This window comes from Dermacentor albipictus, chromosome 5, assembly GCF_038994185.2.
Source record: "Dermacentor albipictus isolate Rhodes 1998 colony chromosome 5, USDA_Dalb.pri_finalv2, whole genome shotgun sequence".
NCBI lineage: Eukaryota > Metazoa > Arthropoda > Arachnida > Ixodida > Ixodidae > Dermacentor > Dermacentor albipictus.
In genome coordinates, this window is record NC_091825.1 from 146,552,489 (window position 1) to 146,576,361 (window position 23,873).

Sequence of the window (23,873 nt, forward strand, 5' to 3'; positions counted from 1 at the left end):
ATTAAGCGGTACTGTCACACATGTGCGGGGCGTTCTCTTTTCAGCGTGACCATCCAACTAAAGAAGCGTTCGCTTCCGAGCGAGCGCCTTTCTTTTATTTTTTTGTTGTGCTTTATTATGGCATGTTTAAGAAAAGTCCGAGGAAGTGCTTGCGATGCCTCGCCGATGCGTGCCAAATAAGAAATATCAAAACGGAATAGGGAAGACGACCCTCTAAGGAGCCCTGTAGCAGCAGCGCGGCAGTCGAGTTGAGAACTTCGGACGCGTTCCACCAGCGTCGTGCGCATCGCCTCCTCTAGCTCTTCCATTTTATTTCGTTCCGGTCTACCAGTTCTCGCGGCCCACTCGGTGTTCTCATTTAGCGCGAACTCCCGGAGTGTTACACGGCGTTACTTGTGAGGCGAGCGCGACAGCACTTCACGAGGACTGGCGAATGAAACACCGCCATTTTGTTTTCGGCTCAGGCATGTTTGCTAAACTTTGCAACATGAGCCTTGATATTCTGTTTGACAGCATAAGATGGTAGAAGTGGCCGGATCGCATAAGGGCTGGAAAGAAAGAAAGAAAGAAAGAAAGAAAGAAAGAAAGAAAGAAAGAAAGAAAGAAAGAAAGAACATGCAAGGGAGGAAGAGGGGAGAATGGGGATACAGCGCTTGTACGTACATAAGGAAGGAAACAAAAGAAGTGTCTCTGGGACTGACTCAATACATGGACGATATTTTTCTTTTTATACCTAAATCCTTTTCTGTTGAAAACAGCTGCGTCAAAGACTCAGAAAGAAACCAGCGGAAGAAAAAGAAAGTGAAAGAAGGAGAGAGTGGGGATATAGTTCTGTAGGCAGAGAGCGCGTGGTAGTTTTCGTTCTTCGCGTCCCTCTGTTTATGCCTACGCCAGCAGCAACATGAAAAAGAATTACCTCATTTTCATGCTTTTGATCTCGGTGTTCGTTAAGCAAAAACGGAGAACAAAAATGGACGCTTCCATTGCCACGATAAGCAGCAACGAGCGAGTCCCCGCCCAGCTTGGAACAAAGGCGATTCTCTTCCCCCCCCCCCCCCCCCCCTCGAACTCTGCGATCACAATGGGCTCCGGCTTGATCAATACATTCGCAACCACCTTTTGTTGTCTCTTTCTGCGTCGCATTACTTTGCTCCCGAGAGCACGCTTCTCCCCGGAGCCTGCCTATTCCGTGCGTATACACAGAGGGAGAGGGGCACGACGTCGCTCGGACCCTCGCGCTCCGCGCCGACCTGTTTGCTTCTGCTTCCTCGAGACATCTGTGTGCGGCTGCACGGATTCCCACATGCGAGAATGCGGCAAACATTTCTTTTTTATTTGCTTTCTTCTGTCCTCTTGTTTTCGTTTGATATTCCCGGTTGCTTGTTTACGATTCGATAACCCGATAACCAAACATTGCGCGCGGGTCCAGTGCGAAATTCTGAGCACTTCTGCCCGCTGTACATGTGCATGTACGTTTGAACGATCCGGTGCGGTACGGTTCAGCCGACTGTCTACACGATTTTTTTTAACTTTTTACTCATTTTGGTAATTGGACGCCGCTTCAAAAAGGAACCATGCTGTTTAAACAGTTGGAGAGTTGGAATGGGAAATACGTGCAAAGCGAAAGCTCTCTTTATTGGCATTTTCGAGCCGACTCGGAGGAGGTAGCCCAAATGCGCGTTCGGACAACTGCACGATACGATGTTTGTAGCGCTGCATAACACTTTAATTGAACGCCATTGCTACATTTAGGAAAAGTTACGAAAGAGAAGAAGAAAGTAGCAGCAGGCAACACAAATGGCAGGTATATATACATACACTTTACTGAAGCCTCTTGCGCGTCGCGTGTCTCATCACGAAAAAAAACAAAACAAATAAAGCTAAACATAAGTGCATAAAAAGAGAAGAAACATGTGCGTGAAACTCTAGGAGCATGGATGGCGCCACAATACCAGGCTACGGCAAATACAGCCATGTCACCAAAAAGCGTAGCTTTCCGCCTTGCTGGTGCAAGTTCGTCGAGCTGCACCTGAAACGGCGACAGTGATGAGCAAGACAACTTGCTCTCAGAAGCATTTTCAGTCGCAGTCCCATCCGAAGAGTATTTGGTTGTTCTTCTTCTTTCGCGCAGGATGCAGTTTTCAATCTAAACATAGGCCTACGTCGCAGACAGAGAGTGCGGGCCTTTTCCTGAAGTCTCGTTGCGGCTAAGCTCGGCTACCGCTGCGATACGGTATGGTAGCGGTACGCTAAACGCCATGGCGAGATGGCACAGTGAGCGTTTAGGCGAGAGAGCACTTTTAAGAGCAACGAACTTACAGCGTAACCCTATACACCGGCAAACTTGGATCTGCCGACCATCTTCGTAGCCTCAAAGCTAGCTTTCCAGCAAGGTAGTTTGTCAAGCTCGTGGCGGTGGCGCGGCCAATTTGTATTTTAAAGCTTCATGCGCACGGTTGGCGCGTTTTACGAGATGGAAAAGGGTGCAGACGCGGGCCCCCGCGATGACACCGCGTTCAACCGACAGGTTATACTTCGCACTACTAAACTTCGCACGACAGGCTATACTTCGCATACTGCGCAGCTTATACTTCGTCTTCATTTGGACGGTGACCGGTGTCGCCAATACTTGGCCGAATGTGCAAGGCAGCGAAGCACACTTGAGAATACGGAAGGCGGGTTTTCTACTTTGCTTCGTTACTGCCACCGGTTCGGTGTGGCCCCCTTCCAAGCGGCTGCACATATACGCTCTTTAGTGACAGCTTCGGAAGTACCAGGGGTCTCTCACGCCACCCCAGGGAAGCGTATGGAAAGACAGAGGGAGAGGATGTGAGGAGAACGCGCACGCGAACACACACACACACACACACAAAAGAAGAAAAGGGAAGGGGAAAAATGCACGCAAGGGGTCTTCTCTGCATTGACGCCAATGGTGTGCCGTGGGGAGTTTTTCTTCCTCGTGACTGGAGCACTCCACGCGAGGAACAAACTTCGCGCTCGGCAGCTCGTTGCTACCGCCAGGCGGCGCTAAATCTCGGGGCCCTCGAGGGATTCCTCCTTTTCAAGGAATGGCGGCGAAGAGGCCTCGGTCCCAAAGTGAGGCTGCCTTTCTAAGCCGTCAGTCCGCGTTCGCGAGGAAGTAGATGCATGGGACCGGAATGAAGAAGAGCAAAGAGGTGAAGAGGAAACGTGGCGAGGGACGAAGGCCCGCCGCGAACGCTTATAAGGGTCCTTTTAGGGCGATCGCGCGTCGAGAGGCTGTTTTCTTTTCCTTTCGGTAGACCGAGAGAAGCTGCTCGTTCTCAATGGAGGCAACAGCTTTTCGAGCGCCGAAAGATTCGAGCGCGTAGCTAAGAGGGTCAGAGAGGGAAAAAAAAAACTACACAAGTAAATAAGTGAAACTACGCAAACACGAAAAGCGCAAGAGCACGTTCACAATTTGCAGGAACCAACTTTAGTGAGCGGTGCAGTTTTGGAGACCCTCGGATACACCACTCTGCACGGGCAGTCGTTATCTGGGCGCGTCCAGAACGCGGATCGTTGTCGCTTAGCGCGAGCACTCGGAAAATCCGGGCGATGTGCTCAATCGGCAGTGTACGCAGAAGGTATCGCACGCAGTCATCATCAAGAGGAAGTGTTACATGAAAAGTGATAACCAGCCTTTGGCGACAGGAAAAGAACATCGTGTATAAAGCTGTTCTTTCGGCGTTCGCCGAACGAGTAATAGCGCAGCGGGTCTGCATTTCACGCGTCTCGCACTATCGGCTGCCAAGTTAGGCGAAGCGAGCGACGCACGTCTTGCCGCCAGGCGGCCCATTTTCGCCGCTTTCCTTTCGCGCGGTTCTTTCGCGGCTGCTTTTATCTCCGAACACTATTTCTTCGTCTGCCGTGCCACGACCATATTTACCGGTTCTCGAAACGCTGCAGACGCAGTTGTTGGCCCAGAAATTATTGCCGCGGAGAGTCATTCGCTGGCCGGAGAAACGAGCCTTGTCTGGATGCCGCAGCTGAAAATGCCATCGCGAGCGAAACGCCTCTTTCTTTTTATTTCTTCCTCGTTCCCCTTCCGCGCATCGTGTTGAACTCGTCTCGACGCCGGGAGAACAACACTTAAGGAGAGGAGGCACGTTGTGAGAGATCCCACAACACTCGCGACCAGGCAGCGGTCCCAGATTTCATTGCGCACACGCCGAAGCCGAGCCACCGAGCAACAAGGGCGAGATGGAAACGAAGGGCCGAGAAACAAAGCCGCCACAACACAAACATGGCGCCAGGCTTTTGGGGGGGGGGGCGACTTTCGTTCGGGGAAGCGCATCTTTCTGCTTCGCGAGAAAGTTGCGAGCTGCCAGTTCTGGCTACGGAGCCATATATTCGCCGCTGCAGGCGCCGCGGCGATTCTACGCGACGCGTATAACCAGTGGCCGTCCCGTCCTCTCACAAGCGACCCCCCTCCTTACACCCCGGACCCCGTTCTTCTTTCTCCCTCCCTGTCACGAATTATATCCTCTTCATTTCGTTCTCGTTCCAGTCGCTGGCTTCTCGCGTTGCTTTATCGTCTGCTGCGCTGCCGAAAAACGCGGTGACATTTCCTTTTGTTTCCTCGTTTTGTGCCTTCCCTTCGCTTATGGTAATCGCCCGAAACGTCCGTGATTGACGTTCTTTCTGCGATGCTTCCGGGTCACTCTGGCAAATTGAAGAAGAAGTAAATTGAAGAAACAAGTAAAGAAAAGAGTAAGGGACGGAGAGCCGTGCGGACGTGTCGACGTGCGATTAAACGGCCCTTACTTCCCGAGCGACTCCGCCTTGTCTTCCGGACGCTCTCTAAGAATACGATAGAATTAAGTCTGCTAGTGACTCGAATAGGGGGCACTGCCGTCATCTCCGCGCTGAAGTGGACTTCCGATAAAGCCTGGCACGAAAATAAGCAGCGAAGGACAAGTACGTAGGAAAGGGAATTTGCACTTTGAAGTTCGTTTCGTCCGATCTTCCGCCTCGAAGTGAACGCGGGGTATTCGAAGCGGGATCAGCAAGGAAGCTGCTCAGCTACGTCTCTCGCATGACGAAACTCCTTTGGAAGTGTTTAGAAGGAAAGAGAGATATGTATAGAGAGGTTTGTTGGCAAGCACCGCCATTTGAACTGATGCCGTACGACCTAGACGCATATTTTAAAGAAAAGACCCAATCCCCGAGCTGTGCTTCAAGTACTGCCCTCGCTTAGCGCTTTGCTGGCTGCTTTGGCATTTCGAGAAACAGAGGTTCAAAGGTTATGCGCGGTTTGTCTGCGTTATGTGAGCGATTTTCTTTCAGGCATGTTTATCGTTTGAAGGCGCCAAGACTAGACGGATACAGAATTCTTCAGTGCTGACGTAGTCACCAAACTGCGTTCAGTTCTCAAGTATAATATATGGCTCTATTTTTGTGTTCAAAATATGGAACTTATTACTGTTTTACCGTTATCAGTACTGTCTGACGTCAACAGCGCATATGCGCCGTTTACCGCGCATGTGCGTTCGAAGACTGACAGCAAGGGCAGCGGTAACTGTAGAACCGCAATGCTGTATGCTAAAATAATCATTAGAATCTTTAAAATTCTCTATATACGCATACCGGAGGCATAGATCACAGTAAAAATGCGTCTAATTACACATCTTGACGTGTAGTCAAACAGCGCTTTAGAAATGTATTATTGTTGTAGGCACGTTGTAGTCGAAGTAAATAGAAACTACATGTTGCTGCCGACGATTTACAGCAACGGTTAAGTAGCGTATGGTAAGTCACTGCAATAATATAGTTGCGTACTGTGGCTGTTCCCTGTGGTTAAGCTACGTGTAACAGGATGGCGCCACCAGCGCGGCTGATGAAAGTAGACGAAAGTATCAACAAATCAGCAGTCGAAATAAGCAAGAGACGTTTAGAGTGCCGGTGAAAAAAAAAAAAAAAAAGCAGCGAAGAGACTGATATAATCGGATCCATTAAAGGCATACGGAGTGGTACAAGGTGGTGTTACGCCTAAACACGACCAAGGGCCTTAATTACCGTGAGGCAACCCCACCCATTCATCAGCGCCCATCCAGAAGTCAACGCAGCGTTGACCCCGACGGCTGACGTGTCCTGATGTGAGCTCACACGTTTAATATGCTCCTGCATGGAGTGGGCTTCCGTATCTGGAGCCAGCCTAACCAATGCAAAATAAACACTTTTCCCTTCATTCCTACCACCGGACGTGCTCGTCAATGGGCTTGGTGGATCTGGCCCAAACGCCACCTCGAGCCGCAACAGGGGATAGAGAAGATTAGAGATGTATGTAAGAATGCTAGAAGGGAAAGCACTACTAGCATACCCGAGTAACGCAAGTGGGCTAGGTGACGCTTTGTCCCCGCCCCATTTCAAGGCGGATGCCAATAAACAGTCATCAACATTATCATCATAATAATCACCAGCACCACCACCATCATCATCCCATTTAACTACCCCGTAAACCCGATATTTCGTGATAGGTAGTACTCGTACGGATATTCTAGAAACTCAGTATTACGAAGGTAGCATCGTAACGCATGCAGGCAGGGTCAGCTCAAGCAGGAAAAACAAAGAAGTGTCATGCAGCGGTATTGATAAAGCTTTGCCGACGTACCACGTGCGCACTTTCTGCAGCCAGTGAGCGTGAACCATACTGAATAGCATTCAAACAAAACAAATCAGCGCCTATGGTCTATCTCTAAAGTTTATCTCTTGCTTTTATCGCGCTCTTCGCTCGGTTTGGGTACCTTATAACAAGTTGGACGAGCTCGCAACCAATCGGTGCAAGAAGATTTCAGTGCAGAAGAAAACTGAGTGGGAAAAGAAAAAAAAATGGAGTCAAACTTGCGCCAGCACGTCGTCAATTCTCTTTAGCGAAATAAAGTTCATTTAATTACGCTCTGCTTTTTAAGCTAGAACGCTGATAGTACTTGACATAGGCGTGACGGCTGCTTGCCTTTATTTTTTCTTAATTGAGGACCCCCATTGCATGCGTGTAAAATAAATTCATTTGGAAGCAGCTCTTGCGTCTTTTTGTGGTCCTCGCTCGTTTTTCTTCGCAGAAGTTTTCTAGCTGTGATATCTACCAAGTTCCACTAAGTTTATTAAGGTAATGTAAAGGGTACTTTACGTAGTCAGATGCCTGTCGATTCTGATAACGATGCTCGTTAGAACGGGACACCTTAGAAAGAAAAAGTAATCAGGTACAACCAGGTTCCCGCAAAAGACATTTTCTTATGCGGTGCATCAACAAATGAAAGTTCGCTGTTGAGATGAACATTGTAATACTTCATCCAAATGAGAGAAAGAGTGTAAGCGAAAAACAAAAATTTTTTGAGTGCCGAACGCGTTTCACTTTCAAACTGCACGAATTAGTCGAGGAAGAAGAAGAAGAAAAAGAAAGAATGCGGAGACTTACGTTTCTGCAGAAAAATGCCATTTCGCTTACACTTCAACCATTCTAATCAACTAGCGAACCTCTCTGTGTTTCTTTTTTTCTACTATACAGACGTACGTCCTTTCTCGGCAAGCGAAGACCTACTTTGCTTGTGGGTTGATGTCAACGGACAATAAGAAATTTAAAAAAAAAGGAGGAAAAAAAGCGAGAAATGCTGGCACTTACCGCCCTGTGGGTCCTGACGACCGGAAGGAATGCCAAAATCTAGAAAACGTCAAAACGAGCAACAATCAGAAAAAAAGGAAATCGAAGGTATTTCATCAAATAAGCGAATGACAGCTCATCAATCGATAATTCAATGCGAAATTCACGCGTCGAAAATGGTTGTTAATGGGCTTAGCGACAGCGTAGCCCAGGCATGCGTTCCCAGCGTCAAATTGAACGTGGCCTACGCTAACTTACTTCATGCATGAACAATTATCGTACGCAATATGAAAGGGAAGACAGCAGCGCGTGTCAGAAAGTTTCTGATCTACGCGGCATTCGCTGTCGAAAACTTAGTGGAAAAAGACCTGCTGCTAAATCCACCGGAGGCACACCAGCGCGCTGTCCTTTTGACAGTGCGGGCAGCATCGCGTGGCCAGCTGACAGGGCCGATCAACCCCCTCTCACTTCCGCCTACGCTCTCATTCACCGTGTCATCGGCAGTGGCTATCGTCGCAGCATCGATATCTTTATCGCCAAAGATATATTTTTTGTGATTTTGGGGTTTTACATGCTGAAACCACGATCTGATTATGCGGCACGCCGTAGTGGAAGACTGCAGAAATTTAGACCGCCTGGGGCTCTTTAACGTGCACCTGAATCTACGTACACGGGTGTTCTAGCATTTCGCCCCCATCGATATGCGGTCTCCGTGGCCATATCACCACACTCGAAGGCATTGCCGGTCTTTCTAGTATCTAAAGGCGTTATTACAGCCAGCTGCTCACGAGATGCTTCTTGTATTCCAGAAATGTAGGTGGGGTGGAAGTGCCACCGATGAACGTAGCAGCCCCTCCCAATTGTTCCCGCCGGTGATCACCGCGTATCACTCAAAGTTGGGTTTGAGGCCATCTGACGCTCCTGTGTTCACTTTCATATCGCTCGCTATAGTTAGTAGTTGTACTCTCTACAATGCCCGCGGCGGCGTTATCGGGGCTATCGGTGTTAGCAGTTCAGTAGGCGTTATCACGTTCATTGTGTCCGAAGCCCTTAATATCTGCATGCACCGCATTCTTTGAAGGTTGATTTAACTCGGATAGCGCATCGTTCTTGCATACTTTTTGTTCAGAACACTTTTCTTTGCAGACAGTTTTCTTTTATTTCTTGGAAGGTTACGTCCACTTTTCCGTATCGGGTATGTTTCTAGCCTCTTGTTCACGGGTCGATCCCGGAGATAGTGCAATCTAATAATGCGCGCCGATGTTGAAGACTGATCTGGTACCTGTGCTCCCGGTGGAACAGGTAACGGTGGCACCGCCATGCGGTATCGGTGCTACCAGTAGTGGTACCACCGTTACCGATACCACCGGGAGCACAGGTACCAGATCAGTCTTCAATATCGGCGCGGATTATTAGATTACACTATAGTACCGGTGGTAAGGGGAGCGTTCTCGCATTCTTCTCGTTACTGCTAGCGTTTTGAAACGCTGTCCTTGCAGCGCTTGCGCCTCGTGTCGAAGGCGCAGACGCTGCCGTGTGATAAGCTGTTGGCCACAAAATAAATTCTACAGTTCATACACCCAAGTCTCACGCCAATTCGCTCAAAAAGGCATTGCCTTGAATCGGCGTCAACTAGAGGTGAATAGCCTTCCAACTTTTCTTCGTCGTTCGCACCATTTCGTGGCTTCACAACAGCCGCACAAATACTTTGCTATATTTTTTTTCGGCACCCTTACCATCGATTTTCGATGCATTATATCTGTAGGTCAGCAAAGAGGTTCCCTGTATAGCAGTGCGTTGTGCTATACTTAACGCGAGGGCGCGGGTCGGTTCCCGGCCGTGGCGACCGCATTACCATCGATCAACTTTATCAAATAAACATTGATTCTTATGCAGGCTGAATGCAAAAGCGTTCGTGTACCGTGCTTTGGGTACTGTTAAAGATCACCAGGCGGCCAAAATTAAACCGATGCCCTCCACTGCGGCTTCGCACGTAGTCTAAGGCGCAGCTTCTGGACGTTACAAACCCCGCATTTTAATTTACCAAATGTTTAGCAACTGAGAAGTCCGATTTAACTTTAGCATGCTTTGCTCTCCCTGAAAGATTATTCGATAAACGCAGGTTACGTTCAACGACCGCGTTCGTCGCAATGGCTACTTCGACACGCGTGCAGGAACACATAGCCCCCGCGCGCGCATTGTGCACGGGAAACTCACTGGTGACAAACTGGTAGATGGCCCGGAATCCCTTGACGCTGGGCGGCCTGCTGCCGAAGCTCTGGAAGATGACAGTCATGCGGTGCTCGTTGGACATGATCTGGTTGGGCAGCTGCGAGCCGCAGAAGTTGTCCAGCCGCTCGCGCTGTCCCTTGATGGTGATGAAGCCGATCACGGAGTCCACGTTTTCGCACCTGCGGCAGAGGAGACGAGCATTGCAGGCCACGGCACTCAACATTACAAGGTGAAACGGCCGCCCCTCACTACTTGTTCGCAGCTAAGAAACGTTGACTGTTTGTGTGGCCACTTCTAGGACGATGACAGCTCTCTAAAGAAGCACTAAATAACAACGCTAAGTCAGTTGAGACATCTATACTAAGTCGGAAACTCTATTCGCCTTCATTGGTTATCGGAACGGCCAACAGCCTTACATGCCACTCTTGTGGATGTGACGAAAATATGGAACACATTCTGTGCCCCTCTCACGTACCACGCTGTCGCGGGTAGCCAGGCTTGGAACGAGGTCCACATCCACAAAGATCCATTATGTATTTTCCACGAAATTGTTTCCCAATATAGACTTGGCAGGAGGACATTTCCACCCCTCACCCGAAATTGAACAAACCTCAGGCTAGCACACTCAGACTTCTGCAAACCCGTTCGTATACCACTCCTCGGTTCCCTTAACAGGATAGTTCTTGACCACTCACAGTCGTGCCCCAAATGTGATCATGACTCATGCTCTTTTGAACACATGCTCTGGCTGTGCCCAGACCTTAACGCCTCTCCACCCATCACGAAAGAACAATGGCAGGAAGCTCTCAAGAGCAGGAATCTCAACATTAAACTCCAGGCTGTGCAGAGGGCCCACGACATTGCGGCGGGACTTCATCTCCCGGTGCCATCGCGGGCGGAGCCACCGACTTGATCTTCGGGAGCCTTCGGTTTTGACTCCCCAAGATCTCAGTCCCTCAGGGCTCAAATAAAGTTCTTGTCATGTCATGCCATGTGCCCCTGTCCAACCTCCGACTCTCAACGATATTTTCTATGTACTAGCCTCAGTCCTATAGACGACAGACTGCTCTAGGAAGTAAAGATGCTGAGAGCTTGAGCCAAGGACTCCTATGCACAATTGGCCACCAAAGCGCGCCCTTCTTGAAGAAAAATAAATTATACGAGCGTGAGTAAACATTCATCTGTGGATATGCCCGCACACTGGTTCTCCTTCTTCCTTATTTTACATTTACTTTTTCTTCCCCACGTGTAGAGTAGCCGACCGGGCGCGACCATTTGGCGGCGGTACACGTTCATTACTATAGGGGAGAAGTACGCCAAACGTCCTTGAATTTTGCCGACAAGTCTCTGCGCTAGCACTTCATTGTCACGTCATCAATATTAATGTTTAGATTTCTTGCTTTTCATATCTGAGCCGCCTTGGCGCTGGAAAGTTTCCAAAAACTCGCCAGACTGGGTCTATTGCACCACTAAGATGAAGTGGACCCGAGTAGACTGTCGAAATCTATGACGTTACTGTGAGTTGGAGCGGGAAATTCACGGCGGAATTGAAGCCCGAATTTCCTTTTTAAATTGCTTCTGGTTCACCGAGCCTCTTCTCACGTTAAGAGTGACGTTTTTGCTGGTCCGGAACAGTGTTACACCAACAGAGCTTCAGTTATCATTCTTATTTAGTGTCTCTCTACTACCGGTATCAGTCAGTCATTCAAGAACTTTATAGAGGTCCTGAGGCGTCTAAGCCGTTGGAGACCGCACGCGGGGAGCTTCTTGGGCCGAAACCGTCCCGACTTGGGCGTCGCCTACTACCGGTATCGCACGGGCAATTTCGATCGTGATCCAACCTGATCGGCTCACTTTCTCCATCGCAATTGGCTTATTTATAGGCAAGCATCTAAAGAGAACCAATCGCGACCGAGAAATGCGATCCCTATTGGGCTCACTCGCGATAGAAGGTGCCTCTTGTGACCGGGGTACAACTACAATTGATAAACAACCCAGGATGGACGCGAACACCATGATGTCACGAGATAAGACAAAAATAAGCAGACACAGCTCTTGCTTGTGTCTGTTTCGTCATGTGGTAATTGCTCGTATTGCACAGTTTTTCATTTGAAATACGCCATCTGACCCGGAGTTCCATCCTAAAGCTCTAATTGCATTAATTTCGAACCATTCTAACGTGGCTCCATCGCCCAATGTTGACGAAAAGCACGCATAAAGGCCTTTTCGACAAACCAAATTATCGAACTATTATGCGCTATCACACACTGACAGATCGAGCTATGAACCAAGTAAAGTTACCTTACTATGACTTTCTTAACAAGACGCATGTTTACGGCAAGATGGAAACGAAATGATGAACAGTGTTTGAATGCGGGATATTTGATTCAAGCTGGTGGTGCCACCATCCGTCCCGACAACGGCACGTATCGTCGTCCTGACGAAGACCAGTCCCGTTGTGGAAACCTTAGCACCAGCCTACGAGACATCTCTTGTTTCATCGCTGTTTTTTAGCTTACGACAACGTGCACGATAAAGACATCGAGCAATATGTAAGTTAAAACGGACATTAAAGATAAAAAAAAAATATTTCAACTACTCGGTTAAATGCCGGAAAAGCCACTCTTGTCATGTAAACAGACACCGTAAGACAGGAAAGACGCAAACAATGTAAGACGGGTGACGCCGCCACCTTAAAGTTCTCGCACCACCTAGCAATGGCGTCATGGATCTAGCCGGCGTCTGCTGGGGCCTATAGTTAACGTTTCGTCCTTAATGACGGATCACATTGTGTTCCGAAAGGGCCAGAGACTGAAACTGGAACGTTTCGAAAAGCTTTTACGGAGTCACAACGGCCCAAGTACGAGAAAATGCTTTGAAATGCGCAACGTCCTACGTGACATGCCTAGCTCTGGGGTTCCGGCTGGGACATTAAAACATGAAACTTTGACCTTCAGTTTATCTCCTAATAATCAACCTATTACAGTAATATTTTAATATAGAGTTTTGAAGGTATATACTTTATCAGGGTAAGCTGATTTAGTGTTTCGATTCATTGTTTCATTGAACAAAAAGTAAGATTCCAGTGCTAAGACATAAAATTGCAGTTTAAGCAATATTTCAAAAGGCGGCACCAAAAATCAATTTCTGCATATAAGTATGTACCCGTCGTTTATTCGGTCAGAAAGGAATTCATTTCTGGTGCGTACACGCAAGACACATGTGGATGTTGCAGGTATCTGTGTAGCAGTTGGAATCCCTCATAAACATTCCGCGTCGTCGAAGGGACCGAGGGAATCTTCGAGATGGGATGGTATACGCTTTCCGCGAGTTCTTGCGCTGTGGTGCATTTAGATTCCCCAACGGAAACTGATACCATAGACGGCGTTACGCAATATGCTTACGCAAGTGGTCGTCACGAAGTTTCTCTTACGCAAGAGCATTTCTTCACTGACAGGCGTTTCGGGGTGCGTCACCTCATGATAGCGATAGGCGCGATCAAGCGACGATCACTGGCCGATAAGTAAACACGGACTCCACTTGCGTAACATATGTTTCGTCAATGTGGGCCCCCGAAATTTCTGACATTTCCTTCTGTTTTGTAAGCTCTATATTATGCCTTTTTGCGGATACTACCACGGAGGACTTTCCTTCAGCGCCGCACACGGGTAGGTGTAGGAGGGTGCCAGGGCGAGGATATCTCGCCGAAAAGGTCTAGGATCTAGGTGAACGGATCTAGGTGGACAGAAAGAGGAGAGGTACCGACTGCCGTCGTCATCATCACCATCAGGAAACGATCGTATTCGTCTTCATTATCATCAAGATTTATGACACCATTAGAGAGAGGAAAGACCGGGAGTTTGTTACCCTGCACGTGGGTAGGAAGCTGGGGAGTGAAAAGAGAGACCAAGTCACGCACACTAGACGAGGTGCAGTGTGTACATAGCCGAGCACACAAGTATGTTGCGTACAGGCACTGGCGGGACATTACAGAAGAGGCCTTTAAGTATTACGTATTAACAGTCTACATAAAACGTTGAATATTATGACGCACTAAGTAAACAAGCTCTGACACAGTAAATCACAATAACGCAAAATTAGAAGGCACAAATAAATATAACCAAAAGGCAAAATAAAGTAAGGATAGGAGGTGTATTCTATTGGGCATTTTGGTAAGAAGACTAATTTGTTCAGAACTACGTTCACTGACAACGTGATTAGGTGAACAAAGGATGGAAGATGTATACGAAAACTTTAGAACTTAAATTTGCTTGGCTCATCCGCACCTGTTTAGATATTGAATAAGCATTTCACCATCATCGACGATTCCAATGAGCTATATTCTTTTTGGTATCTAAAAAAAACTCGAATAAGCAGTTGATGTCTTAGGACGTATGTTTCAAACGTAGCGATGAAAAAAGATATACAGCGAAAGAATGCCTTGTTCAGCGTTTTTTACGCGCTTAGAGAACAAGTCGCTCATAAGAAGTGCAGCCTCTTCTTTCGCTGCTGACATCGACAAGGAGAGAGAGAGATAGATAGAGATAGATAGATAGATAGATAGAGAGAGAGAGAGAGAGAGAGAGAGAGAGAGAGAGAGAAAGAGAGAGAGTCTACGGAGTTAGGTGCAGGATGTCTACAGTCGGGCACTCAAGTCTGTTGCTTTCAGGTAGTGAAGAAGTGAAGAAGTGCTCGAATTGGTTTCTTGGCTAATGAACTGTGAGCAACAATTGCCACCACGAGACCCCCCAATAATGTCTTGTATAGCTGCTGACACCGACAAGTAAAGCAGTGGTAGGCCAAACACAACGGAGAGCTAATTTATTTTTATTGTGTGAGTGCGTGCGCGTGTGTGCACATGCGCGCGCAGAAGAGCAACTACTGCTCCGCCCGAGCGCCACCAATCAAACGCGGTATGGTGTGAAACATGTGACAGTCTATCTGGAAACAACATATAGTACAGTTTCACCTGAAGAACCCCAATTGTGGGCCATGTACATTTAGGCACACTTTAGGCGTCAAAATACGATCGATATCTGCCCCCGTTATTGCACCGTTGCACTTGCGAGTTACGTGTAAAACGTGCCCTCCGACCCCAACGAGCACGATCCGCGATAGTGGCAACTGCGTAACCGTAAGAGTAAAGGCAAGAAGCAGATTCACCAGGCTATCAGCCCTCATCGGCTAAAACTTCAAAGCCTCAGAAAGTTTGTGCGCTGACATTATAGTATTTACGAGCCTTCTATCCTATATATTGTCGGGGCACAACATGAAAGGGATGAATAGAAAAATTCACAGCGCTGGCTCCCCTAGCGCTATTCGTAGTGTACGCTCCTGTTGCACACCGTCGGGAGTGGCTGCGAAACCCTTTATCTTGCCCTTCTGAAAACCCGGCCCGCCGTCAAGATATGAAAACCGCGCTGTCAAGAGCGCCCCTGGGATGTGGTCGCCACTCGGGGCATCGCATACAGAGACCGTATCGCGCGTCTCCCTCCTCAGCATCCAACTCCGACCTCGAGGCCGTAATCCGCTTAGCCACACGCCCGCGCTTCCTGCCGTCAGAGTGCACAAAGCAGGGCTTACGCTCTCTCCACCACGGCCACCCGTGAACTCGCTCGTGCGCGGGCTCCCAGGGTCTGTATAATCTGCTCCCAATACTCGGCACTGTGCTCATTAACGTTCTCTTTATCTTGCCCGCAGCCACACGGCGCGTCATTTTCCGTCACGACGCGTCGCCTTGCGCGCGCAATTCTGCGAGCGCCGATGCGTGCCGATCACGAAAGTCGGTAATCGCGTTTATTCTTGCCGCAAGTTAGGTATACGCTTCCGATGAACGCAAACTGAGTGCAATCTCGCACCGACTTCTTTTTTTGGGCGACACGCCGAAAAGAAATCACGCGCGCGCGTGTACAAAAAGACGCACTAACACAGATAGAGCGGAGAAGTCACAACTGATTTCTATTGGGTGGCGCAGATTCGCAAGCCACGTGTGGCAGCGAGAGAAGGAAATGAGAGAAACCGATGAGTATGGGTGTGTAGACGGGCCCTCACTGAGGTTTTTCGGGGCGTAGAAACTATAGGAACATGACCTGGCCAGATGGCGTTGCAGATATTTTGAGCTTCCTACGAATGCTGCCGACACTGTAGCCACTTGGACTACCAAGGAAGTGATACGACGCTCTGACCATTATATACGCGCGGGTCGGTTTCATGGGATGCTTGAACATGATAAGTGAATCCTTGCTCTATCTACGGCCCCCAGCGTTAGAAAAATTTCCTAAAATAAAGAGAGCGCGAAAGCAGACACGGACAAGACTGAACAGCACAAGCGCTAGTGTTGTTCAGCCTTGTCCGTGTCCGTTTTTGTGCTCTCTTTATTCTGCTACATACCGTAAACCAACTAGCCCAGCAGCAAGCCTTCTTAAGCGCTAGAACGCATATTTCATGAGCCTTCACCACCATGCGCTGTAGTCGTGTAAGGCATGCGTGGTTGCACTACTTTTACAGAACGAGGAAACTCTAGCCTCGAGATGAATTATGGCTAGAGGGCAACGTGAACGCGTCACGTCTCCTACGAGATATGCTTCCTCCACTCGCTAGGTTATGGTCTGGCGCTGCTGCCAGTATGAAAAACTTGAGCGCGTGGTGCCTAGAATTGTTCCCTTTGTTGCATTAAGGAACAGATGCGCTCAGAAGTTTTGCGAGTAAGCTTTGCTGCACGAGCTTCTGTTACATTTACATGATCAATCGATGCATGCGCAATGAATAATTGTGTACCCTTCACGGTGTTGGTTTTTTCGATGACAAACAACCATACCTCCAAGAGTGCAAAATATCACGGCCCAAGCACTCCGTGCAGATGGTTAACCAGCGAAGCTGAAACGTGCGGCCCCGGTGTTTATCACTGGGTTAATCCTGACGGTTCATTAAACGACGGCTTGGTAGGCTACCGGATCCTCGGTACGCAGTTGCTACTTGCGCTAGACTGCACGAGCCTGCTCTGGTGCCCGGGCTGCAGCATCGGCACGGCGTAGACGAGCTCGCACCCGGTTCTGCTCGCGGCGTTGCTGATCAAAAGCTGCCTGCTTCTCAGGAGTAGATATGACGCGTGGCTTACCCATTTCGGAGCCAGAGAGCAACTGCTGCGAGCGCGCTCGGCTGCGACAGAGAGCAAGGACGTCACTACTGGCGCAGCTAATCAAACACCATGGCGTTCGATCCATGGCGTTATGTTACCTGGCCTGGCTGCCACAGAATCTGATGGGGATGCTCCCGAGTAGGCTACAATGATTTTGACGGCACTGTTTTCACCACGCCAGCCTTGTCAATTGAATATTCGGGCCAGGTAGCGTGACGTCGTGGATCGGGGTAAACAAGTCTTTTGCTATCTAGGTGGTGTTGGCTAATCACGCCTTTATTTCTCTCTCTCTCTCTCTCTCTTTCTTTATTTCGCGCAGGCGCATGGATTTGCGCTGGAGGAGTTTTCGGGCTGCAGGTGACCGACAGACGGATGGACGGAGGAACGGATTCGGCTAGTCATATACAGCTTGGCAGTAAAAAAAGAGGAAAAAAGGAAAAAAGAAAGGAAAGAAAAATATTGTGCACGACAGGGAGCTCAAAGTATGCCTGCAATTAGGGAAACAGTAGTTGAAAACTGCGTACAATTTTGGACCACCAATTGCGCTCAGAAATATCTCACGAGAGTTCGACAGTGCGTAGCTATAAAAGTTTATTTAATGCTGCTTTCCTGTCGTCTGTTCACTGTCAAATTGCTTTATCGCTGGCAGACACGGACACACGAAGCGTCACGTGGCATACGAAGCGCTCCCCTTGCGAGCGTACGTGTTTACCGTGCCCCTTTTCTTGTCCGTATCTGCCAGCGACAAAAGAACTTCGCTGTGAATATGACCCACCCAACAAAGTCACCACGCTGTCTGTTTTCTATTTCATGCACTTGTCGTGTCGTCTGTTTTCATGTCATCGCGTTTAGTTGCCACAAAATGCCACAAAAAGAAGGAGACTTGTAGAAGAATTGACGTTTGAGCAAGTTGGTACTGATTGAACCTCTTGAAAGGGCAGCGCAACACGGCAAAGACAGAAGGGAGAAGCGCTGCCCTGTGTGTTTCCTTCCTTCTGTCTTTGTCGTCTTGCGCTGCCTCTTCCAGAAGAAAGGACTTGATATGTTTATATCAAGGATTCGATCCTAACTCTTAAGGGTAAGAGTATTAGCCGTGGCACAAACACGCCCCCCTTAAGAGGAAGGTTTAGCTCGGAGAACTGGTTTATGATGGACGCCGTCATCGCGGACCCCATATAATTCTGAACGGCTAGTGTTCCTAAGCATGCATAAAAAACCGAGCATAAGAGTTAGGCGTACCACAGCTTGCAAAAGGCTTTAAAGGCCGTAGCCAATGTTAAGATACGTATATTCACTTTTAAATGACCTTTATTTTTTTGCCTTAAGTAATGGCAACAGTCGTGCCAGTCTATTATAATCATCGCGACATCAACGCTAACGTCAATCGGAGAAAAAGTGCATGAATAACTTTAGGTAACTACGGTGCCAAGCGTCATATTATGAAATGTTTGCCAAGGTGCCTGGCACATAAGTTACTTTTTTCCTTCATAAACATTTTTTGCATTTATTTCATTACATATCAACGTATATAAAAAGAGGTCCTACAGCTTATGGCTGCAGAGCCTATACATAAAAATGTGATATGTTTGAAATTATACAAGCAGTAATAAACAAACATTTCAAACACAGAATAATGGAAATAAGGAAAACAAACAAACCAATTGCACATAGGGGAGCGTTTGTAACCTATAACAAATACTGCATTGCAAGTACTATAATATTCGAAGTACTATAACATACAGCCCTTGTGCATGTTATCACAATCGTTGTTGTCTTCAAATCTTGCTAAACCTAATCAAAACGTCAAAGCACGCGTGGTTGTGAACGCCTACTGCAGGCAAAAGCACGCCGGCTATCGTCAGATACGAAAAAACGTGGATCTTCATGAATAAAGAATGCTCACAGCGTTCGCCTGCGCATGGTCTCGCGCTGCAGATTTGCGTGACCCAGCGACCTTCGTCATCTTTGCAATCGCGCGTAATGCCTGCGACAACCATCGAGATTCGGTCACCTGCGCACACTTTCCGCCAGGTTCAATCAGCGTGACATTTCGCTAGCGTCAAGCTTGCGATTTGACTCGGTTAGCTCCTCACCTGTATAACCTAACTGCGCGGCCCCGTTCACTCAGTCGATACGACGTAGTTGTCATGTTAATAAAGGGGAAATCAGACATCCACCCGTTCGTAGCAATTGCAACAAAGGCAACCCACACGGGTTCCTCGAAAGAGAAGCCTGACAGTTGAAGAAAATTCGTCCTGGTCCTGGACTCGAACCCGACACCACCACCTTTCCGGGCAGCCACTCTACCATCTGAGCGAACAAGCCGGCTAGGAGATGGCAGGGCGAAGTCGACTTTGTCAACAAACTGGATGTCTGATTTTCCCTTTATCAATTACTTCTCTCCACTTTGCGGGTTTCCGCAGAACTATTACGCCAAACTAGTTCTCATGTTTTATAGCATTTGGTAACCGTGCCGTTCCGCAGATTTACTCACTCAGACATAGGAAGCACCCGTTCAACTCAGCCAGTGGATCTCAGTCGGTGGTTGAAGAGCTGCCTTCTGTGCACAGAACACGCGCGAACAGTCGCACGGGTAGTCAAAGAGGTGGGGAATTTTCGACGTCGCATATAGACTTGACAAGCGTAGAGGGTCGTCGTTTCCGGTAAGGCACACTTGGGAATGTTCAAGCACAATGACACACGGAGTGCTCGTGCGTGTCCACTCACTTGTCCCCGTATGCATGTAAGCTGCGCATACACATGGGTAAGCGTACCAACTGATCGAGAATTCGCGACGACGCATACGCAACACGCATAAAAAAGCGGACCGACTTGCGCGCTGAGACTCGATTCCAAAGACCGCCTCCATCGCTGTCGCTGAGGGGCTGCTCTGCTTTCTGTACTCGAGTTCGCTGTGTAAACAGCTCGTGGCTTTCATTCCACACTCCACTCTTGGTCATTGCTTCGTTTTACGTTGCTTCACTTGTGGTATTCCTTATTTACTCTTTATTTACTTTTTACTTTCCTTCTTCCAACCTTCAACCTCTGTTTCTACCCGCCCCTTGCTAACGAATATATAGGCAGGCGTTGTGCCCCTCTCAGTGGCAGTTGCCAGCCTGTTCCCTCTCTTCCTTTTTTTTATTGGAATTAAAATAAAAGAAAGAGACGTAATCACCTTATAATCGTGACGGCTACTCCTTTTCTCATAGCAGAAACAACACTAGAAAAAATATGTAGGAAAATGAAAAGAAATTTCATACGGTCACTTATTTCCCTCTCTGTCCATCCTATACACGCTCTCATATGAAATACTACACCTAATATTAATAATAACCTGATCCCATTTCTACTTTTGCGTCGTCGCTATACCGCGTGACAATGCAGCTCAGTATCGCGTCGTTTCAGATACATCTCTCACCGACTGCGCAGCTTCTGTGTCGTTCCGTATACTTTCTCTTTTCGTCTCCTTCGCGCGCGCTGTTGGGTGATCAAAACTGGTAGCACATACGTAGTAATATGAAAAAAAGAAAGAAAGAAAATTAATGCGCTTTGTGCACGAAAAATACGGCATAGCATTGAAACAAAGAACAGAAAGCGTATACCAAAAATTAATGAAAAAAAGAAAGAAAAGAAATTTAATTTTCAGCGAGTCATGTTCCCAGCTCGTTAAGGGTGTTTCTGCCCTCATATGGGACACGATGGTGCTTCAGAAGCGAAAAAGTAGCGCTCACCGCAAAAGGACTGAAAAACACAAATAAATAAAAAAGTATGAAAGTTTCTTCTTTTTTATTTTTCTTCTTTCAGCGATGACAAGATTACACATTGGCGGGCCATCCTTTGGCTGCTTTGTGCAGCTGGCAGTAATTTTGCAAAGAACGAATCATTAGGGAGAAGCGACCGGTGGAGAGGAGGGTGGGCCGCGAGCTTGGGTATGGCTCGCCGGCCGGTTAAGGACGTTGAGCAGCGCACTAGTTGCCCGCAAAACTGAACATAAAACGAAACGCAATAAGGGAAGGAGGCCCGAAGCAGCTTAGCAGTGTCGTAAAGTGGTATGTAACAAGATCAAGCTTGATCCTTATTTCACATTTTCTATTGATCGCGTTTTCTTTCTGTGCCGATAAAAGGTTCGCATTTCATACTATGCTCGAGCATTGCTTTGTAGTTGTCGTTTTTGTTCACCGCAGCCGGGCTCTTCTTGGACGTGCTTGCGCAATTCATTATCGTGTTCTCCAGGCGGGCTATCCACTTTCGTTTAAACATTTTGATTGGCTCAATATCCGCGAGTACGAAAGGCAAGATGGGAGCTGGTAACAATAATCGCATCAACCCCCCATTGAAGAGTGCGCTGGATCTATTAAATTCGGGCTTTGCAGAAGCACCAGAGCAAGAACACCCCTCCCCCGCCCCCCTTCCTACCCCCCAAAAGTTGGAGACGGAATATAATGAAGGAAACTAATAAATGACGGTTACGTGCTGTGGAGGTAGACAAAGGAAGCTTCGCTGAAAGAGAAAAGAAAACGAAAGAAGAAAAGAAAAACTAGCTGCAGAAACAGGCAGCCGAGGCAGTTATGGAAATGCAATAGCTCTTCGTTGAGCTCGAAGAATCGGGAGACGACACGACCGGGACAAATCAGGTTTTATAAGAACCACAATCTAACGCGCAGCGCTGTAACGTCGGCAGAGGAATGTTCGCTTCAGCAAGCTTATCCGCGCGGCTGTCCTTTTCGTCTGGCTGCGGGTTATGTAACCCGCTATGTCGCACTAGAACAGCACGTCTGCTGTATGATCCCGCTCGCTGGGAGCTGGACGTAACTGCACGGGAATTCGATAGTTCGAGTACCAACGTGAAGCAAATTGAGGATGCCTTTGCACGAAAATTTTGCTTAAAAGTGTTCGCACACTCGCTTCTGAGAGGCCTATTTCACCGATTCCGTAGGCGGTGCTACCTTTGGCGACCTTTGGTAGAAAGGTCGTCAAGGTAAATGCTGTTTTAACGGCATCCTGCTGCACCGCAGATCGTCATCCCGACTGTGGACGTTGCCGAACGTAGAACTTCAGCCAGACTGTTACGGTTGGGTCGTATGCGCGCTCATTATTCCCACTGTAATATGAAACCACGTAAGACGCTTTTGTGCAAGCAACGGCTCAGTGACAGACGCTTCTTCGGCTGTAGCTTTGAACGCAAACGGGAGTTAATTAAATCGTGAGGTTTAGCGCCTTGAAATTACGCAGTGGGTTAAGGGAGACGCCGCAATGAAAGGGTCCGGATTAATTTTGACCACCTGGAATTCTTGAACCGTGCGCCTAAATGTATGTACTACACGAGCGTTTTTTTTTTTTGCATTTAACCTACATAGAAATACGCCAGATACCGTCACTGCAGATATAAACCCCATTTTTTCATATAGAAGGCGATTCGGAACTGTGACGCGATTACATACATGGCTGATTCAACAGAGCGTGCAAGCACATTATCATCGTTGTAAGACCCTTCTGTGATTGACTCCTTGATGCAAAGAATGCGAATTTTTTTCTCACCTGTGCTTTAAATGGCACCTTCTAGAGTATGGAATATTTCAGGTCAGGTCCTGTGATTATCGTAACAGAATTGCTGTTCTTCCTCCTTCTTGTCACTTCTTTGCGCTTTCGCGTCATTGCAAATGTGTTTATTCATTAATCAAAATCTATTCTTCTGTAGTAAATTTGCAAAAGTGGGTTACAGACAGGACATAGGCTAATAAACAGGTTAAAAACATGGTAAAAGATACATAGCACGTCTTTACTCCTTTAGCTGCCTGTTTCCTTTCTGCGACGCGCTTTTGCAAGTTCATGCCGCAGCTGTTTTACCTGAAAATACTTTTGGCGAGGTGTATTACCACCTCTGCCAAGCTCACACCCTGTTAAGTTACTCTTCTGTGCTATTCTGTAACTCGCATCGCATAAAAATAATTGCGCCGTTTTTATCACGCCCTGTGATGACCGCGCCTTAAAGGAATTGCTGTTTTCCTCGTCTATTCGAACAGCGTTTGTGCGAGATATGGTTCATTAATGCGCTTCCGGAATTAGCAAAACTTATTTTGTCGCTGATCATACGCCACTTTGTTGCTTCACATTTCTCTGCCTTCAAGACTGGCAAATCATCGGCGACATCACGGTGACACGCGAACCGGAATGCCCGCTCGCTTCGTTCTTACATAGTTACCATCTACGCACAGGTCATGCAATGACAAGTCAGCAAGGCCGAATGGAACATGCACATTTGCGTGTGCTGTGCGCAGGCGATCATGAATCACTAATTCGCATGAGCCGCATTCTTACGAGCGACAAAATATGCGGGGGATTTTATTTCGTCGACCGTTCCAGTCAACGACACTCGCAGAGCAACACCGGCTGGAGTGGAGGAAGCAACTTTCGGCAACTTCGCCTACGCGCAAGCCTCAGCATTGCTCTCCAGACACCAAGACGTATACTTCGAGAGAGCCTGGATGCCCGAAAAAATGCGTAAAATTAAAGCCTAGCTGGCGGAAGATGGCGCCCCAAGGCACCCGCGAATCCCGCGACAGGTCCATTGTCCCCCGGTCATGCCATCGTCGAAAAACTTTCGAGTGACGACACAATGGAAGCTTATTATTCGCCCTTGCTGCATGACGGGCGCGGGCCATCCCTCATGCGGCTCCTACAGCAGCTCGCGATGACGGTGAGGCGACGATTCATTTGTCCGGTGAAGGACCAACGTCGACGGCAGAACGCGACGGGCAACCCGCGCACTCGCTCGTCCAAAAACGCGAGTCGCCAAAAGTGTTTTCAGGCAAAACAGCTGCGGCACGGAAGACGAAAAATATGCAGCGATTGTAGAGTCTCTTGGATACTGACTCGTATGCACTG

General features: G+C 48.0%; 1 protein-coding gene across 3 annotated transcripts in view; it reads right to left on the bottom strand.

Annotated features, from left to right (window-relative positions):
- LOC135906249 (suppressor of lurcher protein 1-like) overlaps nt 1-23,873 on the bottom strand; it is a 495,728-nt gene that overhangs the window by 29,097 nt on the left and 442,758 nt on the right. For all 3 annotated transcript variants that reach the window (XM_065437549.2, XM_065437550.2, XM_065437551.1), the window contains 2 exons: nt 9,836-10,029; nt 7,640-7,678 (listed from right to left, as the gene is read on the bottom strand). In XM_065437549.2, coding sequence (XP_065293621.1) covers nt 7,640-7,678; nt 9,836-10,029 — 233 coding nt within the window. The remainder of the gene's footprint in view (nt 1-7,639; nt 7,679-9,835; nt 10,030-23,873) is intronic.